Raw genomic sequence first — 21,949 nt, forward strand, 5'->3', positions numbered from 1 at the left:
TTTTGTTGCTATTATTATTATCTACAAGGGCATGCTGAGAAGTAATACCTCTGAACTTTTTATACCACAAATCTTAAGCTTCTTAAATCAAACAAACATTATTATCATTCTACATTTTATTCTTCATGTGCTAGCATTTGCAGCCATCTGCCACTAGAGGTCTCTGAATTGTAGTGTATAACATGGTGGTGTGTAAAGTAACTGGATCAGCATGTGAGAAACATTGTGCTGTAATAGAGTTTCGAATTTGAAGAGTTTCTCCGTGCATGGAGCACCCTCTCCTTCAGCATGACAATGCTAGACCACACATGAGTGCTGTAACATCTGCAACAATCTGGCACTTAGTGTTCACTGTCATCAATCATTCTACATACAGTCCCATCTTGGCCTCATTCTATTTTCATCTGTTATCAAAACTTAAAGAACACATTTGAAGACTTCACATTGATACTGATGTTATGCAGGCAGAGGTGAGGTTGTGGCTCCATCAACAAAGTGAAACATTCTACAATGCCATTGCCAACAAACTAGTCTATTCTTGGGAGAAATGTGTTTGTTGCCAGAGTGACTATCTTGTGAAATAAATATGTAGACATGAAGAACATAGATGTAGAATGTTAATAATATTTGTTTTATTTAAAAAGCTTTAAGTGATTTCACATTAAAAAAATTTGGAGGCATTGCTTTCAGCATGGCTTGTATAGTGATAAACCATCTTCTATGATGTAGCATGACAGCTTATAATATTTACTTTATTTTACAGGATACCGTGGTGTACATAATTGATAACACCCCAACTCTGACAGGAAATCAGATATGTAGTGTTCTTCTGCAGGACTTAGACTGTGCAGAGACTGAGCCTCCATATGAATGGACAGTTGATATTGATCTTGGAGAGAAACCACAGTATGTTCCACCATCAGATCCAGTGGTATGTTTCAGTACTCTGTACTGCATTATAAGATATACTATTCTTAATAGGACTTGGGAGAGAAATATATAACAAATATTCCAAAAAGTTACAATCACATATATTTATTCACTTCAGTTTTTAAGGAATCACAATTATGTCCTGAGGTCCTTTATCATGATATAATACTGTCAACAAAAGTAATCCACTTACTGAAATCATTGCTCATATCTTGACTTTTGGTACACAACATATCTCATAAGAAACATGATGGTATGGACAGCCTACAAAACAGATAACTGATTCTTGGCTTTGGTGGTTCATTTTCCCAGCTCCAGAACCCCGTGGTAGTTTTGAAAAGATTTTGTAACTTTTTACTTCAAAAAGCATATGCCAAATAACATATGTCTTGATTAAGGTCAAGTTTATTAATACAGGAAATAGATTTACATTAGACCCTACCTGCAGAAGTAGGTAACAGAATTAAGAAACACAGCAGGTGTAATAACATTGCTTGTTGCTTCACAGCTTTGCACACATTTACCATAAAAGCATACAGACAAACAAACTAAATAGTATTATATTTAGCAACATGTTTGGCAAATGTAAGAGAAATGTAGAAATTAAGTTATTATGAATATGTTGATTTTTTTCTGTGAAGCAATAGTAGGAGAAAGTATGCCAGGACTGGGTAATAAATATCAGTAAAGCAGTTAAGTGCACGATGTACTGTTGTCATTCATGATATAAAGTAGCTGAAAAAGAATCATAATGAAGATGACTGTGTTATAATCGTTACATATGTACACAATAATATTTGCAATCATTTATTTTATTTTATTTATATTCGTATTCCTTAGATCCTTTAATGCCTGTGAGATGCTAGGATGTGGAACGAAAATAGCTCAGTTATTGAAATCATTGCTCATACCTTGACTTTTTGATGTACAATTTATCTTATAAGAAACATGATGGTGTTGACAGCCTACAAAACAGTTGGAAATCAGATCATGGTTTTGTAGCTGTATGGTGCGTTCTACTACTTATGTGGCTTATCTGTTACTCAGCACCTCCTATTTACAGAAATGATTAGATTTAGTCACTCAGAAGTTTGTTGTGTATTACTTAAGTAAATGGAATGACCTTAGTGAAAAATAAATACTGAAAAGGGTAAGGTAACCACTCAGCATATAAACGAGACATTGAATGGCTGGCAGACACATAAACAAGACAGAAACTGTTTCAAAGCTTTCAGACAATGTCATTCCTTGCAACTTTTCTTAAGTTAAATCAAGTTTAGCTAAACTTTTAGTCTTGTTTGTGTGACTGTTGAGAGTTAAAACACTTCACACAAGTCCAAAATGTTGGTAAAAGTTTTACACGTAGATTAAATCTTACAAAAGGTAAAAGCAGCAAGCGGTCACTGTTAATAGTGTTACTTATTAGGAATAAATTGCACTATTATTTGTTTGAAACTGATATTCATTGTCTGATGGCTGTTCGTTTTTATACTTCCATTTAACTGATATGTTGAACATGAAACGTGTTCTCTTCAAGACTGGGCTGAAAGTCTTGGTTTGGTGGTGTCATCAAAAATGGAAATGTTGACTGCTTTTGAAGAGTTCATATTTTGCAGAGTAATAAACAAGATTCAGTACAATTACGAAGTTTGGGAATACAGGTATATACATCGAATTCACGAAAACTGGTGTTCTTAGACAGCTACATCACATGGAGCTACAAGAAACAAGCAAATACAAAACTGAGTCAGTTATTACATCATTAAACACTAAAGACTCCCATGTTTATGTTGAAATTTCAAATAAAAATATCAGCAATTACGAAAACGATAGATTGCTACTCACAATACAGATGACACATTGAGTTGCAGGCAGGCACAATGAAAAGAATGTTACGCTCTCAGCTTTTATCCAAAGTTTTTTTCAGACAAGAAAGGAAAACACATACACATTCACAGTGCTTTTTTCTAAAAAAAAAGTTTGAGGGTACTCCGGCATTGGATAAACCGCAGCGAAAATTACTTATAACTGAAGCATGGGATACCACCCATCTGCTTTTAGCCATGACGTCATCAACATGTCTAACTAAAAAAAAAAAAAAAAGGACTCTTCAGTTGACTTTACTACGCTCAAATGTAGATTTACAGTCTTACTTTTGTCATCCACTGATGCTGAACTTCCTGGCTTTTCACTCACACATGAATTATTGACAGTTTTTGGTTTTTTAGATACGGGAGAACAAGTAAAATAGTTTGTTAGTTTTCTGCTCATCTCTCACCACCAACGTAACTTACAAGTTGCAATAAAAGACAGGACACACTGTAAAACTTTGCACAACTGACAAGAACGGAACAGCAAACACAAAAGAATAAAGAAAAACAAAACAAAGGTGGCAATGAATCACAAAGGATAGTGGTAGCAGGACCATAGAGACATCTATCAGTAGCTCGGCATTTGAGCATACGCATATCCATTTAGCACTACCATAGCCCACTATTAGCAGGCGAGGGCATTACATGCTTGTCGAACTGGCTGCCAGCAATTCAGTTGTCGAGAGTGATTGCCACAGCTTCAAAATGTTTGAAACAGTCAATCACATCGCTTTTCCCACCAGAAACTGCACAGGTATCGTTCATATTGCAATTACCAACATGACAAAATGGAATAAAAAATTTGCATCCGTGAAATAAATCTTTGACACTCTTCCAAGTTCTCAACATCATAAAAAAATTACTTTGTTGGAGAAAAAGTTTAGGGATACACATCCCCCAGCATTCCCCCAGAAAAACAGCACTGCACATTCACACAAGCAGCCACACCTCATGCACGCATGACTGTTACATTCGGCCACTCTGACCACACTGTACTGTTGTGTTGAATGAAAGCATCAATCTGAAGAGGGGCAGGGAAAGAGGAAGGGTAGCAGGGTATGGGTAAGGGGAAAGAAGAGCACTGTCTGGAAAAGCATGCAGGACTAGAAGGTGGCAGAAAAAGGCTGCCGTGTGCAGCATCAGAAGGCTATGAGGTGGAGGGGGCTATTAAAAGGAGAGGAGCAGAGAGGGGAAAAGACTGGTGGGTGCATTGGCAGAGAGCAACACATGATGAGGGTGAGGGGCTGTGAATTGGGAGGAGGTGATGGGACAGAAGGGGTGGAAACTGTTTCTGTCCCCTCTTTGTTGTTGACAATATTGATTCATTCAATGTAAATTGCAACATTGATTCAGTAAACACTAAATAGAAAAATGATATGCATGTGGATAAAACTTTGTCAATCATAGAAAGATGCACACTATTCAGCAAGTTTAATTTTCAAAAGACATCTAGCAGAACTTAAAAAAAAATGGCAATAAATCCAAAATATTCATTTTCTTATTAAAAGATTATTTTGTGACACTCTTTCTATTCTTTACAAGAGTTCCTCACAACAACTGATAAATTTTCCCTGTAATGTGTTACTTATTCATATATTCTCTGTCTCTCTCATTTTTTTCACTTTTCTTATTTTATTAATTCTTTGTTTATAAATTTTATAGTTAGTAATCTGTAAACTGTGTACAGACTAATTCAATTGTCACGATCTGTGACGACAGCTACCAATGTAAATGTAGGAGAATCCAAGAGACAAAATCAGAGGTACTATCTGAGGCAGTGTACATAGTCTAATCACAGATGTAACTCCTCTGGGTACCACCAGGTACAATTTCCACTTTAGAATTGACTGTGTTGGTTTTCCAGTCTAGTCCCACTGAAGACAGTGGTTATTCTACCTGAGGAACCTCTGTTGGTCACACTGAGGTTTATGTTAACACATTTGTATCAGGCCTGCTGTAAGCACATGGTTGTTAACTTGTCCTCATGCAAATTCGTAATTCAGAATGTTTACTATGCATGAGAACACTGAAGGAAGGGCTTTGGGCAGAAGGGGTCCCCATTCAAGCAATGTAAAGCAGCAATGCACAGCCCGGCCCCACCAAATGCTGTACAAGCAACAGTTATCGTTATTTTTTATACCAAACAAGGCAAGGAACACCAATTTGCATCCACAAACAAAGAGAGAGGAGCACACTTAGACTAGTTCTGCAATACTTTGGGAACTCTGTCACACAGGATTGGCCAATAGTCCCCACCAGAACGGAAGGTGCAGAACACAGATCCTAGCCCATACCACCCCATGTTTTTTTTTTTGAATGAAGGGGCTCTTAGTGTTAGTCATGTGGATTCTGAAGTTGTGATAGTCGAAAACTAATGAAGGAGTTTACATTTTTTGTCTCTTGCCTCTTTGCAATTAGCACTGATAGTAGCTCTATCTATCATAGGACCTGCATCTTTTGTGCGGTTCCATTGCATGTCGTACATGCTCCATGTCTAGTTGTTGAAGGACAGAAAATACATACCCATTAAACTTTAGTGAGGTTCCTTCAGCTTTCTTTTCTCTGAAGTTTTCTTTTATAGCCAAGTCCAGTACAGGTGTCTCTACCACAGGACACTTAGCCACACCAGTTCTTAGCAATAACCTTACAGGAGATAGGTGTTGACAACTTGTGATGCCTACTGGTGATATACAGATGCCCCACCCACAAGACCACAACCAAGTAGCTTTGACTTGTTGCAGGGATAGCAGTACCCAGTATCCCACACTGTAAGTGGGACTGGAAGAAAGTGAAGTAAGGGCCAAGTGATAAGTAGTTCTTCACATTGCTTCTTAACTTATATATAAAAAGGCTGAAATACTTAGGTATTTGTATGCGTGTGTGTGTTTGTGTGTACGAGGTTGGGGGGGGGCAGTGGGAGGAGGAGGGGAGTTTCTCTAGACTGTCTGTAACTCCAAAGTTCTAAACATATGGAATCTTGTTTATTATTTTGTGAGACATGAACCTCTTCAAAGACAATGAAGGAACTTTTGCCACCACAAAAATATCACACACAATATGTTCAGCATAAGCTACATGTAATTCTAAACATGAACAGCCATCAGTGGTGGTTTAGCTGTTGGTTTGAAACCAGTAATGGGATATTTATTTTTGACATGTAGCATTATCAACACTGGCTGGTATTATGGGGACAGTATAACATGGCAGTCAGCCACAACTGTAAACAAACAAGAACTTGCACTGGTCAAGGGTAGAAGAGTGGTGTGGAGCAATAAGCTCCACCTCCCTCTTGAAGGGCTGCCACCCTATGTCCATGTTCTGTGCTCCCATGATAGCAGAACTGACATAACGATCATAGGGATCACTGATTCCTTTTCTCATGGTGAGAGTCTCATTTGAACCCCATTATGCATCAGAATGATTCTCTTCCCTAACTTCAAAAAGAAAAAAAATGAGCAATCCACAATGCAAAGCAAATTGGAGTACACAAAGCATTTTGTAGTGGCTACAGCAGTACAAAACACTCCCCAACCAAAGCTGCCCTGATACAATGTCTGTATAATAGCTGTTTTTAGTTTTTGAAGAATTAACCTTGTATCTTTACAAAGAGGTGATCTCACAAAGCCCATTTTCAACAAAATAGAATAAGATTTATGTACTTAAAAAATATCACAATCCTTTAATGAAAGACTCATAAAATCAGTTGTATTAGAATACAGTATTTACATGAGGACATATCATTTCATACCAAATATAGAAAGGGCTTAATAGCAAATGAGCCCAGAGAACATTGTTTATCTTTCAAAGTCCTTTGTTGGGGCCAATAAACACACATCTCTTGTGCTATTCTTTCTCTCTATCTCTCTCTATCTCCCTCTCTCTACATCTATCTATTTATCTACCTTTCTATCTATCTATCTGTCTGTTTCTCTATCTATCCATCTATCTATTTCCCTTGTGTGTGTGTGTGTGTGTGTGTGTGTGTGTGTGTGTAAGATAAAGGATTTTATTGAAAAGCTATGTAATTTTTCATCTTTTTTAAGTACCTATCCTATGCACATTGTCTCCCAGTTGGTGAGTGGTGATTTATTCTCATACACATATTTTATTCTGTCCTAGACTTAGAATAGTGTTTTACCTTTAAATGCACATGTTTCTCATTTGCATTCATCATAATTTCTTAAAATGATGATATAATATTTTAAATTTACGAACATCGCCTAATTTACTGTGATGCAACTTCTCAGTCATATCCAGACAATGTGCATTTTGCAGGAGGGTGAGGTGCTCACAGTGCTCCATATAACAGATGCTCACTATGATCCAATGTACTCACCGGGTGGCATGGCAGCATGTGACGAGCCGACATGTTGCCGCAGTGATCAGGGTCAGCCACCAGACGCAGCATCTGCTGCTGGTTACTGGGGTGACTACAGGGACTGTGATATGCCCTGGCACAGTGTGGTGTCCATGCTTACAAATGCTGTCACACAGAATCCTGTAAGTACATGTTCCCTTTTTTTCATAATTTGAGAATAAAAATGTGCAGGGATAGAAACAAAATTTCCACATACTGAATAGAAAAAGACAACACCGAGCAATAGGTAAATAAATATTAATAACAACAATGGAAATCTTGGGCAGAATAATATCTAAAATAAAGGAAATTTAACCATTCACCTATAGCTGACTGATGTGTGGTACATAGGAACATGCAACAGGAAACAGGATTCACATAATCTTTCGAGCTCTTGCTCTTCCTCTAGCAAAAGTGCTCACATTCTTACACACAATCACACAGATACCCAAACGCACGCATGCGTGCATGCGTGTGTGCATGTGTGTGTGTGTGTGTGTGTGTGTGTGTGTGTGTGTGTGTGTGTGCGTGCGCGTGTGTATCCTAGAGGAAGAACAAGAGCTCAAATCTAGTGTCAATACTGTTTTATGTTGCCTATTTCTGTGCACTACACATCAATCAGCCATATGTGAGTGGTTGTCTTTCCCTTCTTTTACTTATAAATGTTAATAATTATTAAGTTTAATAAGTATCAAAACACCAATATTTCACTGAGGTGTATACACAAGTAGAAAAGGAAATGAACTCTACTGTAGCATTTTCCATTCAGTCGTAAACGAAAGCCTTCATTATTGGTATATTTTCTGTTACACGCATGTTTATTTTCCTACAGATTATTTGTTGCTGGTTTCTGATTCCACTTGCAATATGTGTGATGTTTCCTGTTAAGTTATGATTACACATTGCAATATAAATCAAAAGAAGTGATACATAAAAGATATTCAAAGTGCACCCAGCTGTAAGCTCACTTCATGTATTAAGTCCATAGTGATAGCCATTGCAGATGAGGTTGAATCAAACTAGGCAATTCATATTGTTGTTATCATGAGATCCCTCAAATCAACCCAGACATATTTAAATTCTCAGACAGGTGTACATGACTTCTCAATCATCAATGACCACATCAGAAAAAAACTGACAACATTAATGAAGGAACTGAAATTTTATTCTCTGCACTCAGACATTCCTTTAGAAATGAACACTAAGACATGCTTCCAATGTTTGATTTGTACAGGAAAGTGTGTGAGGATAACATTGCTTCCACTGATGTTCATAGGCCATTGCCAAAAGACAACAAATGAGCTCTAAGAAAATGAAAGAATTCTGATTGGCTTACATATTGCTATATTGCATCTGTAACTGTGCAGCTTTTACAAGAGAGAACAACCACCAGCAAACTAAAATAAATAATGTTCCTAAATATCAGGTAGCAGCATACATCAATAAGCTTTTGGAACCAGAAATCAATTTAGTCAATTAAATAGAGGTTGCCATTGTAACAAGAAGTATTATTCAGGAATTAAATTGAAATATTAGGCAGGGCATGAAGTGAAGCAAATCTTAATGAGACTGTATGAGAGTAGAAGCCTCAATGAAGTATTGACAACGAATTACTTCCAAGAACACTAGTCAACATGCTTCTGTACCCCAGTTCAGATTGTATACATTCTATAGCTCAGTCACAGTAAAACCTAGTAAAACTAATAAAATACGTGTAGCAAATTTAAACAATTGAAACTCCAGGTTCCAAGGAAACAAATTTGTCTACCAGAACAAAAATTAAGTGATTGGGAGAGAATCAAGAACAATGTGAAATATAAAGGCCAATCAATATCAACACTTTGGAACTAGTGGCCCCTTTGTGGGGAATTAATAGAAAGATAAGAGGGGAAAAAAGGTGTTTGGGAAAAGGTAATTCAACCAGTATCGAATAAAGATGATGTCCATTAAATTATGAAGAATTTTGGTGCCATTAACCCATAGATCTATGTCTAACATGTGTGTGCGTGTGTGTGTGTGTGTGTGTGTGTGTGTGTGTGTGTGTGTGTGTGCATGCACGTGCATGAGTGCCTGCATGCTCATGTGTGTGCATGATAGAGAGAGAGAGAGAGAGAGAGAGAGAGAGAGAGAGAGAGAGAGATCATATGCTAGGCTTCTCTGTTTGGACAGAGATCTGTTGGCAGAATTTAGAAAATTAAGTTCGCTCAAAATCAATACTAGACATTGTAAATGTAGATGGTGAAGTGTCCTGTCTGTTATTTTTATTACTGTCACCCACATAATGAATAGCAAATGACTCGGCAAGCATACAATTACACATCATAGCATGTAAAAGATAGAAGAACCTGAAGCTCTTAATTTCAATGTTAATGAGTCACATTTCTTTGTTTTATGTACCAGTATTAAAGCAATCTCCAGTTCAGACCACTAGCAGTTATATAACTTCATTATGAAAGTGAGAATTTGTTATGGAATACAAGCAATGGTGTAGTCATAATGCACTTTCACAAATTAATTATTTGTGCAGCAGACTTGTCCATCTATTTTTGTGTACAAAATTAAGACAGAGGGTGTAGAGCTAGTTATTGTGTAACTGTTATTTCACTTTCTTCCACTCCTGTCTACAGTATGGCATACTGCTGTGGGAAAATTCCTAAAAAGCTATGTTTATTTTCAGGTGGCAGAAGGCACCTAGATATATAGGAACACCATCCAGAAAATCATGCAGAAATCACTTTAAATTTCCTAAAGTAATGACAGGACACAGTAAAAAATCTCTTTGTAATTTTATGGATGCAATTTATTTTCAGTGCCATTAGTGGAGATTTTGATTAGTTCAGTTGTATAGAAAATCCAGAAAGGTCAACTAATGTTTGGTTTACTAATTCACAAGAATGTGACTCAGTAGTTTCTGCTAATGTCACAGTGAGGGACTACGTTGTTATCCTTCTCTGAATTCATCTTGCAGTTGCTGTAATATTTTAATGCCAGATTTTCTCCCTTTGTTAAACAGTAACATTTATTCTGGTATCAAAATGGCAAACAGTGACAAAGAACACACTCGATGATGGTAAGTTTTTAAAAATTATATGCTCTGATAAAACCTACCATTGTCCCACTGCTGTAAAAATAAAAGAATCTTATGTGATAATGAACAACAGGATATCTTGTGAAATTAATTTACATATGACAGTTTTTGCAGTGGAAGTTCTGACATTCTTTGTTCCACAGGACATCAATCATGTTTACTTTACTGGTGACATCATTGACCATGGAGTGTGGCAGACAAGCATACAAAGGAATAACGAGTCATTCCAGCTTTTTTATCCAACACTGAAACAGGCATTTGGTGAAGCCACTGTTTTCCCAGCATTTGGCAACCATGAAGCACATCCTTTCAACCAGTAAGTCTGCTTTCCAGTGTATCAAATGGATCGCTAAATTTAGCTGTTGTAAATATGTTTTCAAAAGTATAACCACTTTCTCTAATGCACTGAGGCAAGAAAATAATGTTCATTTGAACTAAATTTATAATGTATTCAATAGAAACTTAAAAGCTATATCATTCTAAATATTAAAAAAAAAAAAAAATTGGAAGCAGATTAATACCCTCTGAGAGCACCCTGAATGTTTGGGAGACAACATAAGGATATTCGTATTTGTCATTTTATCAGCAGAGAGCAGCAGTGAGCACATCACTTATAACAATTAATTTTATTTCAGTCAAATGTTCTCATAAATTCTTTAATGGCTGAGGTGGTTTCAACGGATAAGTCATTTTCAGTCGCTTATAGATACCTCTTGGCTGATGGTAGTGTCAGAACATGTGAGCTTCCTGCTAGAAGACTTCTTCTAATTCCTTCACTAGGTATTTACCACATTATTGACAGGGAGCAGCAACATGCACGTTACCTTTAACAATAATATTTCAAGTCTTACAGAAATGGTGACTCCTCTCATGTTGTGATGCATCCACCAACCAAAAGACAGGGTAATTATAATTAAAATTAAATTTTCAAAATGCTGTAGAAATAACACCACTGGTCAGAATGACATCAAATTGCAACAGAATATTATCAGAGAAGGGGGAAAATGAATGGCAGAAGTAAAATAAATAGTTACAAAATGTAGCAATAGATGGTGCTGTAAGCATCATAATGTACTAGTGGTTGACTAAAAATGACAAATGAACCATACAACAATGCCTAAGGTGTACTTTTGACATTAGACAAACTGTATTACTCAGTATGTATGGGTGTACAGGTGTAATACTGTTAGTTACATAAGCCCATCCACCACAGCAAGGTCATAACACGTCAGACAAGAAAAATCAGTTTTAATTGTCCTGAGGCCAAAAACCGCACAAAAAGCATCAACCACATCAGTTTTTAATTGTCCTGAGGCCAAAAACTGCATAAAAAGCATCAATCAAAATCAGATAAGATTATTAATTTCCTTGTGACTGCAAAAAAATATTGAATATGTTGTTCACCGTTTTCTGCAACAAGTTGAAATCGAGAAACAGCATGTTCAACAACTGACTGAAGTGTTTCCAGCATCATGTTCAGAATGTGTTGTACAATGCTTGTCTTCAATGCAGAAAAGTTTGCAATTGGAACACTGAACACAACATCTTTCAGACAAGCCCCACAACCAGAAGTCACGCGGATTAAGATCAAGTGTTGGGGTTGGCCAGGCTGTAGGGAACTGGCGGCTGATGATTCTAGCATTTCTGAAATGGCGCTTCAGCAGCTGCTTAACTGGATTTGCAGTGCACAGAGGTGCGCCATCTTGCATAAAAAATGATCCCATCCACACTGTTGGAGAGCTGGAATGATGTGGTTGCACAAAAGACACTCATAGCACTTACTAGTGACGGTACGTAACAGGACTGGAAGTGCCTGTCTCTTCAAAACAATATGGCCCTATGATAAATGATGCTGTAAACCCACACCATACAGTGACCTTTTCAGGATGAAGTGGTACTGGTTGATTTGCATGTGGATTTTCCATTGCCCATATCCAACAATTCTGTGTATTGACATATCCTGTCAGATGGAAGTGGGCTTCATCAGTCCACAAAATCTTCCATAGCCAATCACTGTCCACTTCCATGTAAGCAAGAAATTCTAAGCCAAAGGTCTCTCTTGCCAGCAGGTCAACAGGAAGCAACTCATGCATATGGGTTATTTTGAATGGATAGCAAAGAAGGATGTTTTGTAGGATTTTACCATGCTCTTGGGTATGTCCAATGTTCAGGCAATTCTCCGTGCACTACATGGTTCCACAATATCACGTGTCTCCACCTGCATTGCCATGGCCACTGCTTCCACTGATGTCAAATTAATTCATTTCCTCACTCTATCAGGTCGTACACCAAAAGAACTCGTCTTTTCGAATTTCTGAATCATTTTCTCCAGACCCACACCAGTCATTGGACCTATGCCTTTTTTTTTTAACCCTTCAGTTTCTGGAACTTCTGCAGAGCGATGTGTGCACAGTCATCATTCTTGCAATACAGCTTTACAAGCAGAGCATGATCCTGCATTGAGACAGTCATGGCAAATGCTGCAGATGAAAAAGGAGGAAAAGCCGTGTCCCAGTGTGTTTATACCAACTTCAAAGGATCATACACATAACAGGTGTTTTCATTTACATATTCTGACGCATATACTGCCATCTATTGGTCAATTTTCACACTATTTTTTTTCTTCTGCCATATGTTTCCTCCTTTGACACCATTCTGACCAGTGGTGTTATTTCTACAGCATTCTGAAAGTTTAACTGTGATTATAATCACCCTGTATATCTATGAGCTACAGAAAGTGACTTTTCATGCAAACCCAGTTTTACTTCTTAAGTAATAGATCCCAGTACGTTGTCCTTGATGGTGAGTGTTCATCAGAGGTGAGGGTATCATCTGGAATGCCCCAGGGAAGTGTGGTAGGTCTGTTTTTGTTTTCTATCTACATAAATGATCTTTTGGATAGGGTGGATAGCAATGTGCGGCTGTTTGCTGATGATGCTGTGGTGTACGGGAAGGTGTCACGTTGAGTGACTGTAGGAGGATACAAGATGACTTGGACAGGGTTTGTGATTGGTGTAAAGAATGGCAGCTAACTCTAAATATAGATTAATGTAAATTAATGCAAATGAATAGGAAAAAGAATCCCGTAATGTTTGAATACTCCATTAGTAGTGTAGCACTTGACACAATCACATCAATTAAATATTTGGGCATAATATTGCAGAGCGATATGAAGTGGGACAAGTATGTAATGTCAGCTGTGGGGAAGGCAGATAGTCATCTTCGTTTCATTCATAGAATTTTGGGAAGATTTGGTTCATCTGTAAAGGAGACCGCTTATAAAACACTAATACGACCTATTCTTGAGTACTGCTCGAGCGTTTGGGATCCCTATCAGGTTGGATTGAGGGAGGACATAGAAGCAATTCAGAGGCGGGCTGCTAGATTTTTTACTGGTAGGTTTGATCATCACGCGAGTGTTACAGAAATGCTTCAGGAACTCGGGTGGGAGTCTCTGGAGGAAAGGAGGCCTTCTTTTTGTGAATCACTACTGAGGAAATTTAGAGAATCAGCATTTGAGGCTGACTGCAGTGCAATTTTACTGCCACCAACTTATATTTAATGGAAAGACCACAAAGATAACATAAGAGAGATTAGGGCTCGTACAGAGGCATACAGGCAGTCATTTTTCCCTCGTTCTGTTTTAGAGTGGAACAGGGAGAGAAGATGCTAGTTGTGGTACAAGGTGGATTGCGGAGTATGTATTTAGATGTAGATGTAGATGTATTTTACATGAGCACTGAGCTGCAATAAGCTTTATTTCTAACATGGGGACGTAGTACTGGATGATAGATTTTCACTCAATGACTATACTGCAGGTATTATATTGCAGTTTATATGCATACATCTTACTCCTCTTGGAAGGTGACAATGCCTTCTCCTGCAAGTTAAGTTACCTTATGTGTATCCTGTGTTCCAAACTCCTATTACCCAAATGGCTGTTCCCATATTTTTTCATTTCTCGAGGTGTAATACTATATACAGGGTGTCTCACCTAACTATGCTACCTCAGATATCTCTGGAACAACAGATATTCAAAAATGGTTTTCACCACTGTGAATGTATGGCAGAGGCTTAGGAAACTAAATACTATGCAAAATTTTAAAATATAAATAAATGCTATTTTCAACACAAACTTGTGTATTTTTAAATAAACACCCACTGTTATTTTATATGCATTCAATAGCATGAACAATCACAACAATAATGGTATTGGTTGCATCACAATATGTCAATTACGTACATCCCAAGAAATTGTGAAGCGAAGTTGATGCTTGAAATAAATGAAGCGCATAGCTAGCGCACATCCTGAGACTCAAGTGTGCACCTCATGCTGCCTGTTTCAGGGGCTCACACAATGGGAAGGTATGCACAATCCACAAAAATAAACAAGTAACACATCCAATGCAAATTTAGGTTTTTCAAATTGTAAATGTATGTTTATTCTATCAAAATGACAACTAGAGCTACCATTAGAGATAACACACTTGAATTCACTTTGCTAAACACATTTACTAGTGTCCTGTCACCTACAGAAACTGTATTGTTGTGCATTACATCCAGCATAGAAAATACACCCACATCTTGACCAATGAAACTGTGTCACATCAACATATGTTTGAAGAACCCTCCATTTGCATCAATACATGTTTGCAGATGGGTAACGAGAGAGTGTTGCAAAGATTGTAGAGTTTCTACAGATATTGCCACACACACTGAAGTAATACAATGTTGCATATAATCTACTGTTATTGGGGGTTCTTGATACACTCTGTCTCTCACTACGCCCCAGAGAAAGAAGTCTGATGGCGTAAAGTCGGGGGACCATGCTGGCCATCGTACAGTACCTCCCCAAAAAAATGGTTCAAATGGCTCTGAGCACTATGGGACTCAACTGCTGAGGTCATTAGTCCCCTAGAACTTAGAACTAGTTAAACCTAACTAACCTAAGGACATCACAAACATCCATGCCCGAGGCAGGATTCGAACCTGCGACCGTAGCGGTCCTGCGGTTCCAGACTGCAGCGCCTTTAACCGCATGGCCACTTCGGCCGGCAGTACCTCCCCGCCCCATCCACCTATTTGAAAATGTCACATGTAGAATGTCTCTGGCAACTTTTGCAATGTGTACAGGACATCCATCATGTTGGAACCACATTGGTAGATGAGTTTCCAATCCTAGATCCTTCATGAGAAGCGCTAGAGTGTGTTGAAGAAATGATGCATATCGCTGTCCATTCAATGTTCCACAGTAAAAATAGGGACCTACAATACAGTTAGCAATTATACCACACCAAACATTGACACTCCACTGTCATTGATGAGCAACTTGGAAAATCCAGTGGGTATTTTGCATGGACCAGTAGTGCATGTTCCGCAGATTCACATTACCATGATTTGTAAATGAGCAACATATTGCTTAGGAATATTGGATTACCTTGCAACTGCTGAAGTGCAAAATGACGTAATGCAATGCAGGATTCAAAGTCATTCCCATACAGCTCTTGGTGCAGTGAGATACGTAACAGGTGAAACTGGTGCTGATGCAAGATTCTGCACACACTACTGTGGCTTATTCCTACACCTCATGCAATTTCTCATACACCCACCAGAGGATTGTACACTACATCAGCCAGAACAGCAATATCATTTCCATTGACAGTCACTGGCATTATACATCGACGTTTTGTGGGTGCCCAGCTTCCTGTTTCCGTGAGTGTCTTGCAGATTTTGCCAATGGTTCAACATAACAGACACCGCCGAACTGGGTAGCCTTCAGCATACAGTGTCACAGCTGCAGTTGCATTTCTGGGACATTCACCATAAATTAAAATAATATCTAGTTTTTCTTCATTACTGAAGGCCGGCATATCGACTAGATGATGGCAAATGTAACAAGCCACAATAACAAGTTTTATATGGCAAAGTATGTGAATTACATGACAGTATGAGAGCACTTCAGCAGACCAGATTAAGAGACGCTTGTACACTGAAGGTAGAATGTGCCATGGTGATATTGGTATGTTCATGGCAGGATACAGGCACCAGTGCAGGCAACCCCTGCTCTAAGCACAGTACTACATGCGATGCATTAGGTCAGAAACTGTGACACCATTGCTATTCTTTACAAGCCACATATTTTAGAACTTATGACATTTAGAAACGTGAAACCAAGTGTTTTACCAGTGATTGTACATCTGGTTGTCATTTCACAACAATAAACATTATGTGCAGGACATCCATCATTCTGATACAGCATTATTTGACACATTATAAGAGGTGGATCAGTTCAAGAAAGGTACAGCTCAAGAAGGAGCTAACTATTCCCATTCAGAAGTGCCATTAACAAAATATGGGCCAATGATGTGTTGTCATACAATATAACACCATACATTAACACTCCACTGACGTAGTACGTTAACCACATCATGATTACTGGTGGTGTGAGGTGCACGCTTGAGTCTCAGGACATGTGCTAGCTGTGCGTTTCATTTATTTCAAGCATCAACTTCGCTTTGCAATTTCTCGGTATGTAATTGACGTATTGCGATGCAACCAACACCATTATTTTTGTTATTTTTCATGTTACTGATTGCATACAATATAATAGGCAGTGTCAACTTAAAAATACACAAGTTTGTATTGAAAATATTATTTGTTTACGTTTTAAAATTTTGCATAGTATTTGGTTTCCTAAGCCCCTGCGGTACGTTCATGCTGGTGAAAACCATTTTTGAATATCTATTGTTGTTCCAGAGGCATTTGAGGTGGCAAAGTAAGGTGAGACACCATGAATATGAATGTCTAACAGTGATTATATAAAAAACAGTCAAAGTGCTATGTTGTTAGTGCTTTTGGTCAATAGCCCATCATCGGACACTATTTGAAGCATGGTATCAGTCCCAAGCTGAGGAGAGGTGTATCATTCAGTTTTACCTTGTAGCATATGTTGCTGTCACCTTAAATCTGTCTGACAATGGTCTACCAACCAAAAGAGCTAATACAATTAACATTATATTTTTTGAGGCTTTTGTGACAGGCTAGTTGTAGAAATGGTTCTCAGGGGAGACAGCAGAGGTCATCATAAAATCCTCACAATATCTCATCAGCGCAACTGAATGAGATCTCCAGGTTTGTGACACCTGAAGATGTCAGTTACTATGACTGTTCTTTATATAATCGCTGTTAGACATTTATATATGTAGCATTACACCTGGAGAAATGAAAAAATATGGGAACAAACACTTGGGTAATAGGAATTAGGAAGATGGGATACACATAAGGTAACTTAACTTGCAGGAGAGGGCATTGTCTCCTTGCAAGAAGTGTAAAATGTATGCATATAAATTGCAGGTTTGTGACACCTCAAGATATTGGTCAATTGTGCCAATGGAGTATTGTGAGTATTTCACAGCAACATCCGACATTTCAGCTGAGAACTGTTTCTACAACATTAAAGTTAAATAAATGTGATCAAAACTGTTTTTTACACTCAAGAAATTGTGTTTGCCTGAACAGACATTATGTCTAAATTATTGATTAATAATGAGTAAATTCCTAAAACTGATTATTTGTAATTTGCAGATATTCTTTTTGTCTGTAATTTTTAAAACAGGTACGCACCTGATGATGTAACAGATGATACTGTATCCTCCAAATGGCTTTACGAAACAATGGCAAATCTGTGGCAGACATGGCTACCAGCTGATATAGTACCAACTGTTACGAAGGGGGGATATTATACAACCCTTGTGAGACCAGGACTTCGGATCATATCTCTCAACAACAATGTGTGCTATAAGTATAACTGGTGAGCCAATTTGATTTTACATTATTACTGTCAATACATTTTTTTTTCAGTAAAATTCCTCATATGGTACTGGTGCCTACTCAATATCAACTGTACTGTGGAAAATCCATGATGGAATGTAGCAATATTATGAAAAGGATAACTGCCATTCATCATATAGCAGAGATGCTGACTGTCAGAAAATGAGCTTTCGGGCAACAAGGTCTTCGTCAGAATAGAAAACGCACACATACATGAAACTCACACACACATGACCACAGCCTCTAGCTGCTGAGGCCACACTGTGAGCATCTGTGCATGATGGGAGACACAACTGGGTGGAGGGGGTAAGGAGGAGACCTGGGCAGGGAGGTGGGGGGATAGTAGGGTAGGGGTGGGGGATAGTAAAGTGCTGCTTGTGATAGCATACAGGGTCACAGTGGAGAGAGGGTATGGCAGCTAGGTGCAGTCGGGAGGCTAGACAGAGGGGGGAGTGTTAGAGGAAAAGTAGAGTGGAAAAAGACTGTTGGTCCATGGTGGAGTAGAGGGCTGTGTAGTGGTTGGTTGGTTGGTTGTTTGGGGAAGGAGACCAGACAGCGTGGTCAGCAGTCTCATCGAATTAGGGAAGGATGGGGAAGGAAGTCAGCCGTGCCCTTTCAGAGGAACCATCCCGGCATTTGCCTGGAGTGATTTAGGGAAATCACGGAAAACCTAAATCAGGATGGCCGGACGCGGGATTGAACCGTTGTCCTCCCGAATGCGAGTCCAGTGCTGTGTAGTGCTGGAATGGGAACAGGGAAGGGACTAGAGGATGACGACTGACAAAGGTTAAGGCCAGGAGGGTTACGGGAACAGGATATATTGTAGAGAGAGTTCCCACCTGCACAATTCAGAAAAGGTGGTGTTGGTGCAAATTCTGAATTGCATAGATGGGAACTGCAGTATATCCTATGTCCCCATAATCCTCCTGGCCTCAACCTTCATTGGTCTTTGTCCTTACCCTCTATCCCCTTCCATGTTCCCATTCTAGTGCTACACAGTCCTCTATTCCAGCAACACAGCCACTCAGTCTTTTTATCTCTTTTCTTTTCCACTGACCCCCCTCCGCCTTGACCCCTGTCTAACCGCCTGACTGCGCCTAGCTGCTCTACCCTCTCTTCACCTTCTTCTATATGCTCCCGCAATGTGGCCTCAGCAACCAGAGACTGCAGTCGTGTGTGTGTGTGTGTGTGTGTGTGTGTGTGTGTGTGTGTGTGTGTGTGTGTGTGTGTGTTCCATCTCTGACGAAGGCCTTGTTGGCTGAAAGATAATTTTCTGACAGTCTTTTTGTTGTGCCTATCTGCTACTCAGTATCTCCACTATATGGTGAGTAGCAACTATCATTTTCATAAACTGTTACCATATCAATTGTTTTGGTTTGTGAGAAATTGCTTAAGTGAAGTTTAATATACTGCTGTAGTTACTGTTACATTAGAAAACATCTAACTATTAAATCATCATTTTCACTTGATTACCAGTAATACAAATATAAAATACACATGAATATAAAACTGATGCAAAATACTAATGATGAATTAATTTGAAACATTTACCACTGTAACAAAAACACACTGTTAATAGTTTTGATTTCACAGTTCATTATAATTGCCTCAGTTTTCCCCAGTTCTCCACCAAATGGCAACTGTTTTTTGTCTGAGTTAATATTACAGTTCATGACTGTTTCTTTCTTGTAATGAATCAATATAGAAACATCTTTCATATAATATTCAGTCTGTTGATAGATTGGCAAAGAATAAATTATGCTTTCCACCACAAACACTGCTGAAATTAGCACCATTTGTACAATTTTCGTTATACTGGAGGAGTCTATTCTTTTAGACACCAAGACGAAAAATGAAGGAAATGCAGGTATAAATGCAAGATCCAATTTTCACTGCATTATCTTCTGAATTTGTTAAAATTAAACACATTACCTTCAATACAGAACACAAAAATATTCTGTACAGAGGTGATTCATATAAATAAATATGTCAGTTGTGCACTACCCAGGCAGCTGACTCTCTGTGGGATGCACACAAGGAGACCCATAAGTGTAAGTGTAAGGTCCAAAAGAATGCCCCCCCCCCTCTACCCCACCACCACAGGTGAGAGTTTTAAAATACTAGGAGCAGTGAAGCTCATACAATACAAGGTACAGAAAGGTTGTTGAAACCTGAAATTGATAGCAGTGGGATTTTTGGGGAAAATTTTAAGCATTTATCAAAAGGATAGCTAATGGGTAATGGAGGTGGTGTATTTGTTGAAGCAGACAAGAACCTCAAATCCATTGAAATAGAAATTGAAACTGCATATGAGATTGTTGGGGCAAGACTCAGTATTGGAGGTAGGCATAAAATGGTAATTGGATCTTTCTATCCCCCACCCAACTCACCTCCTGATATAACCAAAAACTTTAGGGAAAACCTCAGTTTGCTTGTATGTAAGTTTCCCAACTGCACTGTAATCATTTGTGGAGACTTTAATCATCCAACAATCAACTGAGGAAACCACAGTTTTTTTAGTGTTGGTCATGACAAGACATCCTATGAGACACTACTAATTGTCTTCTCTGAATACTACCTAGAACAGGTGGTTCGACACGCAACTCATGATGGAAATATATTAGATATAATTGCAACAAATAGACCTGACCTATTTAGGATGTCCACATAATAATGTGGTTGTGGCAATGATGATTATCAAAGCACAAAGGACACCTAAAAGAAGAAGAATGATATATATGTTCAGCAAACTAGATAATAAAAGCAGTAATGTCATATCTTAATGAGGAACTTGAAATATTTAGCACAGAACAGGAGCATGTAGAGGAACTATGTCTCAGGTTTAAAAGAATGTAATGGATAGATATGTACCAAGTAGAACTATTCATAGTGGGAGGGACCCTCCATGGTATACAGTCACTGGAAAGATACTTCTAAGAAAAGAGAGACTACTGTACAATAGATATAAAACAAAGTATAGGGTAGAGATAGAGAGATTCTGAGTGAAAGCTGTTTAGCTGTCTAGAGAGAAATGCATGATGTCTTCAGTGACTACCATGGCAGAATATTGTTAAATGATCTTTCACAAAACCCTAAGAAATTCTGGTTGTATGTATAGGCTGTTAGTGACACCCAAGTTAGTGTCCAGTCAGTTGCAAATGAGACATGAACTGAAATTGAGGGTGGAAATGCAAAATCTGCAATGCTGCCATTTTTAACTTTTCATATACAAATGAAAACTCAGGAGAACAGTCCCAATTTAAGCCTTGCACTACTGAAGAAATGAGTGAAACAAGTGTTAGTATCAGTGGTGTTGAGAATCAGCTGAAAGACCTAAAACTGAACAATGTTACAGGGTAAAAGGAATCCCTATCAGATTCTATGCTGAATTTGTGGCTGAGTTCGGCCCTCTTCTAAATATAATCTAGTACAGATCCTTTGAGCTAAAAACTGTATCCAGTAGTTGGAAGAAAGCACAGGTCACACCCATTTACAAGAAGGGAAGTAGAAGTGATCCATAAAACTGCCATCTAACATCTTTGACATCAACTGACATCAATTTTGTGTGGAATCTTAGAATGTATTCTGAGCTCCAGCATAATGAGGTATCTCAAACAGATTGATCTCCTCCATGCTGGATTCCAAAAACATCAACCATGCTCTTTTCTCACAGCATACTGAAAGTTTTGGATAAAAGTAGTCAGGATGTAGTATTTCTTGATTTCCAAAAAGTGTTTGACTCAATATCACATCTATGTGTATTGTCAAAAGTACATTGACATGGGGCATCATGTGAAATTTGTAAATGGACTAAGGATTTTTTGGTAGGGAGGATGCAGCATTATCTTGAATGAAGAGTCATCATCAGATATA

At 38.3% G+C, this 21,949-nt stretch overlaps 1 protein-coding gene across 1 annotated transcript in view; it reads left to right on the forward strand.

Annotated features, from left to right (window-relative positions):
- Window positions 1-21,949, forward strand: part of LOC124596345 (sphingomyelin phosphodiesterase-like) — a 183,195-nt gene that overhangs the window by 112,938 nt on the left and 48,308 nt on the right. The window contains exons 4-7 of the mRNA XM_047135447.1: window positions 764-931; window positions 7,077-7,301; window positions 10,390-10,562; window positions 17,862-18,056. Of these exons, the coding sequence (XP_046991403.1) occupies window positions 764-931; window positions 7,077-7,301; window positions 10,390-10,562; window positions 17,862-18,056 (761 nt within the window). The remainder of the gene's footprint in view (window positions 1-763; window positions 932-7,076; window positions 7,302-10,389; window positions 10,563-17,861; window positions 18,057-21,949) is intronic.

Source organism: Schistocerca americana, chromosome 2, assembly GCF_021461395.2.
Source record: "Schistocerca americana isolate TAMUIC-IGC-003095 chromosome 2, iqSchAmer2.1, whole genome shotgun sequence".
NCBI classification, from domain to species: domain Eukaryota; kingdom Metazoa; phylum Arthropoda; class Insecta; order Orthoptera; family Acrididae; genus Schistocerca; species Schistocerca americana.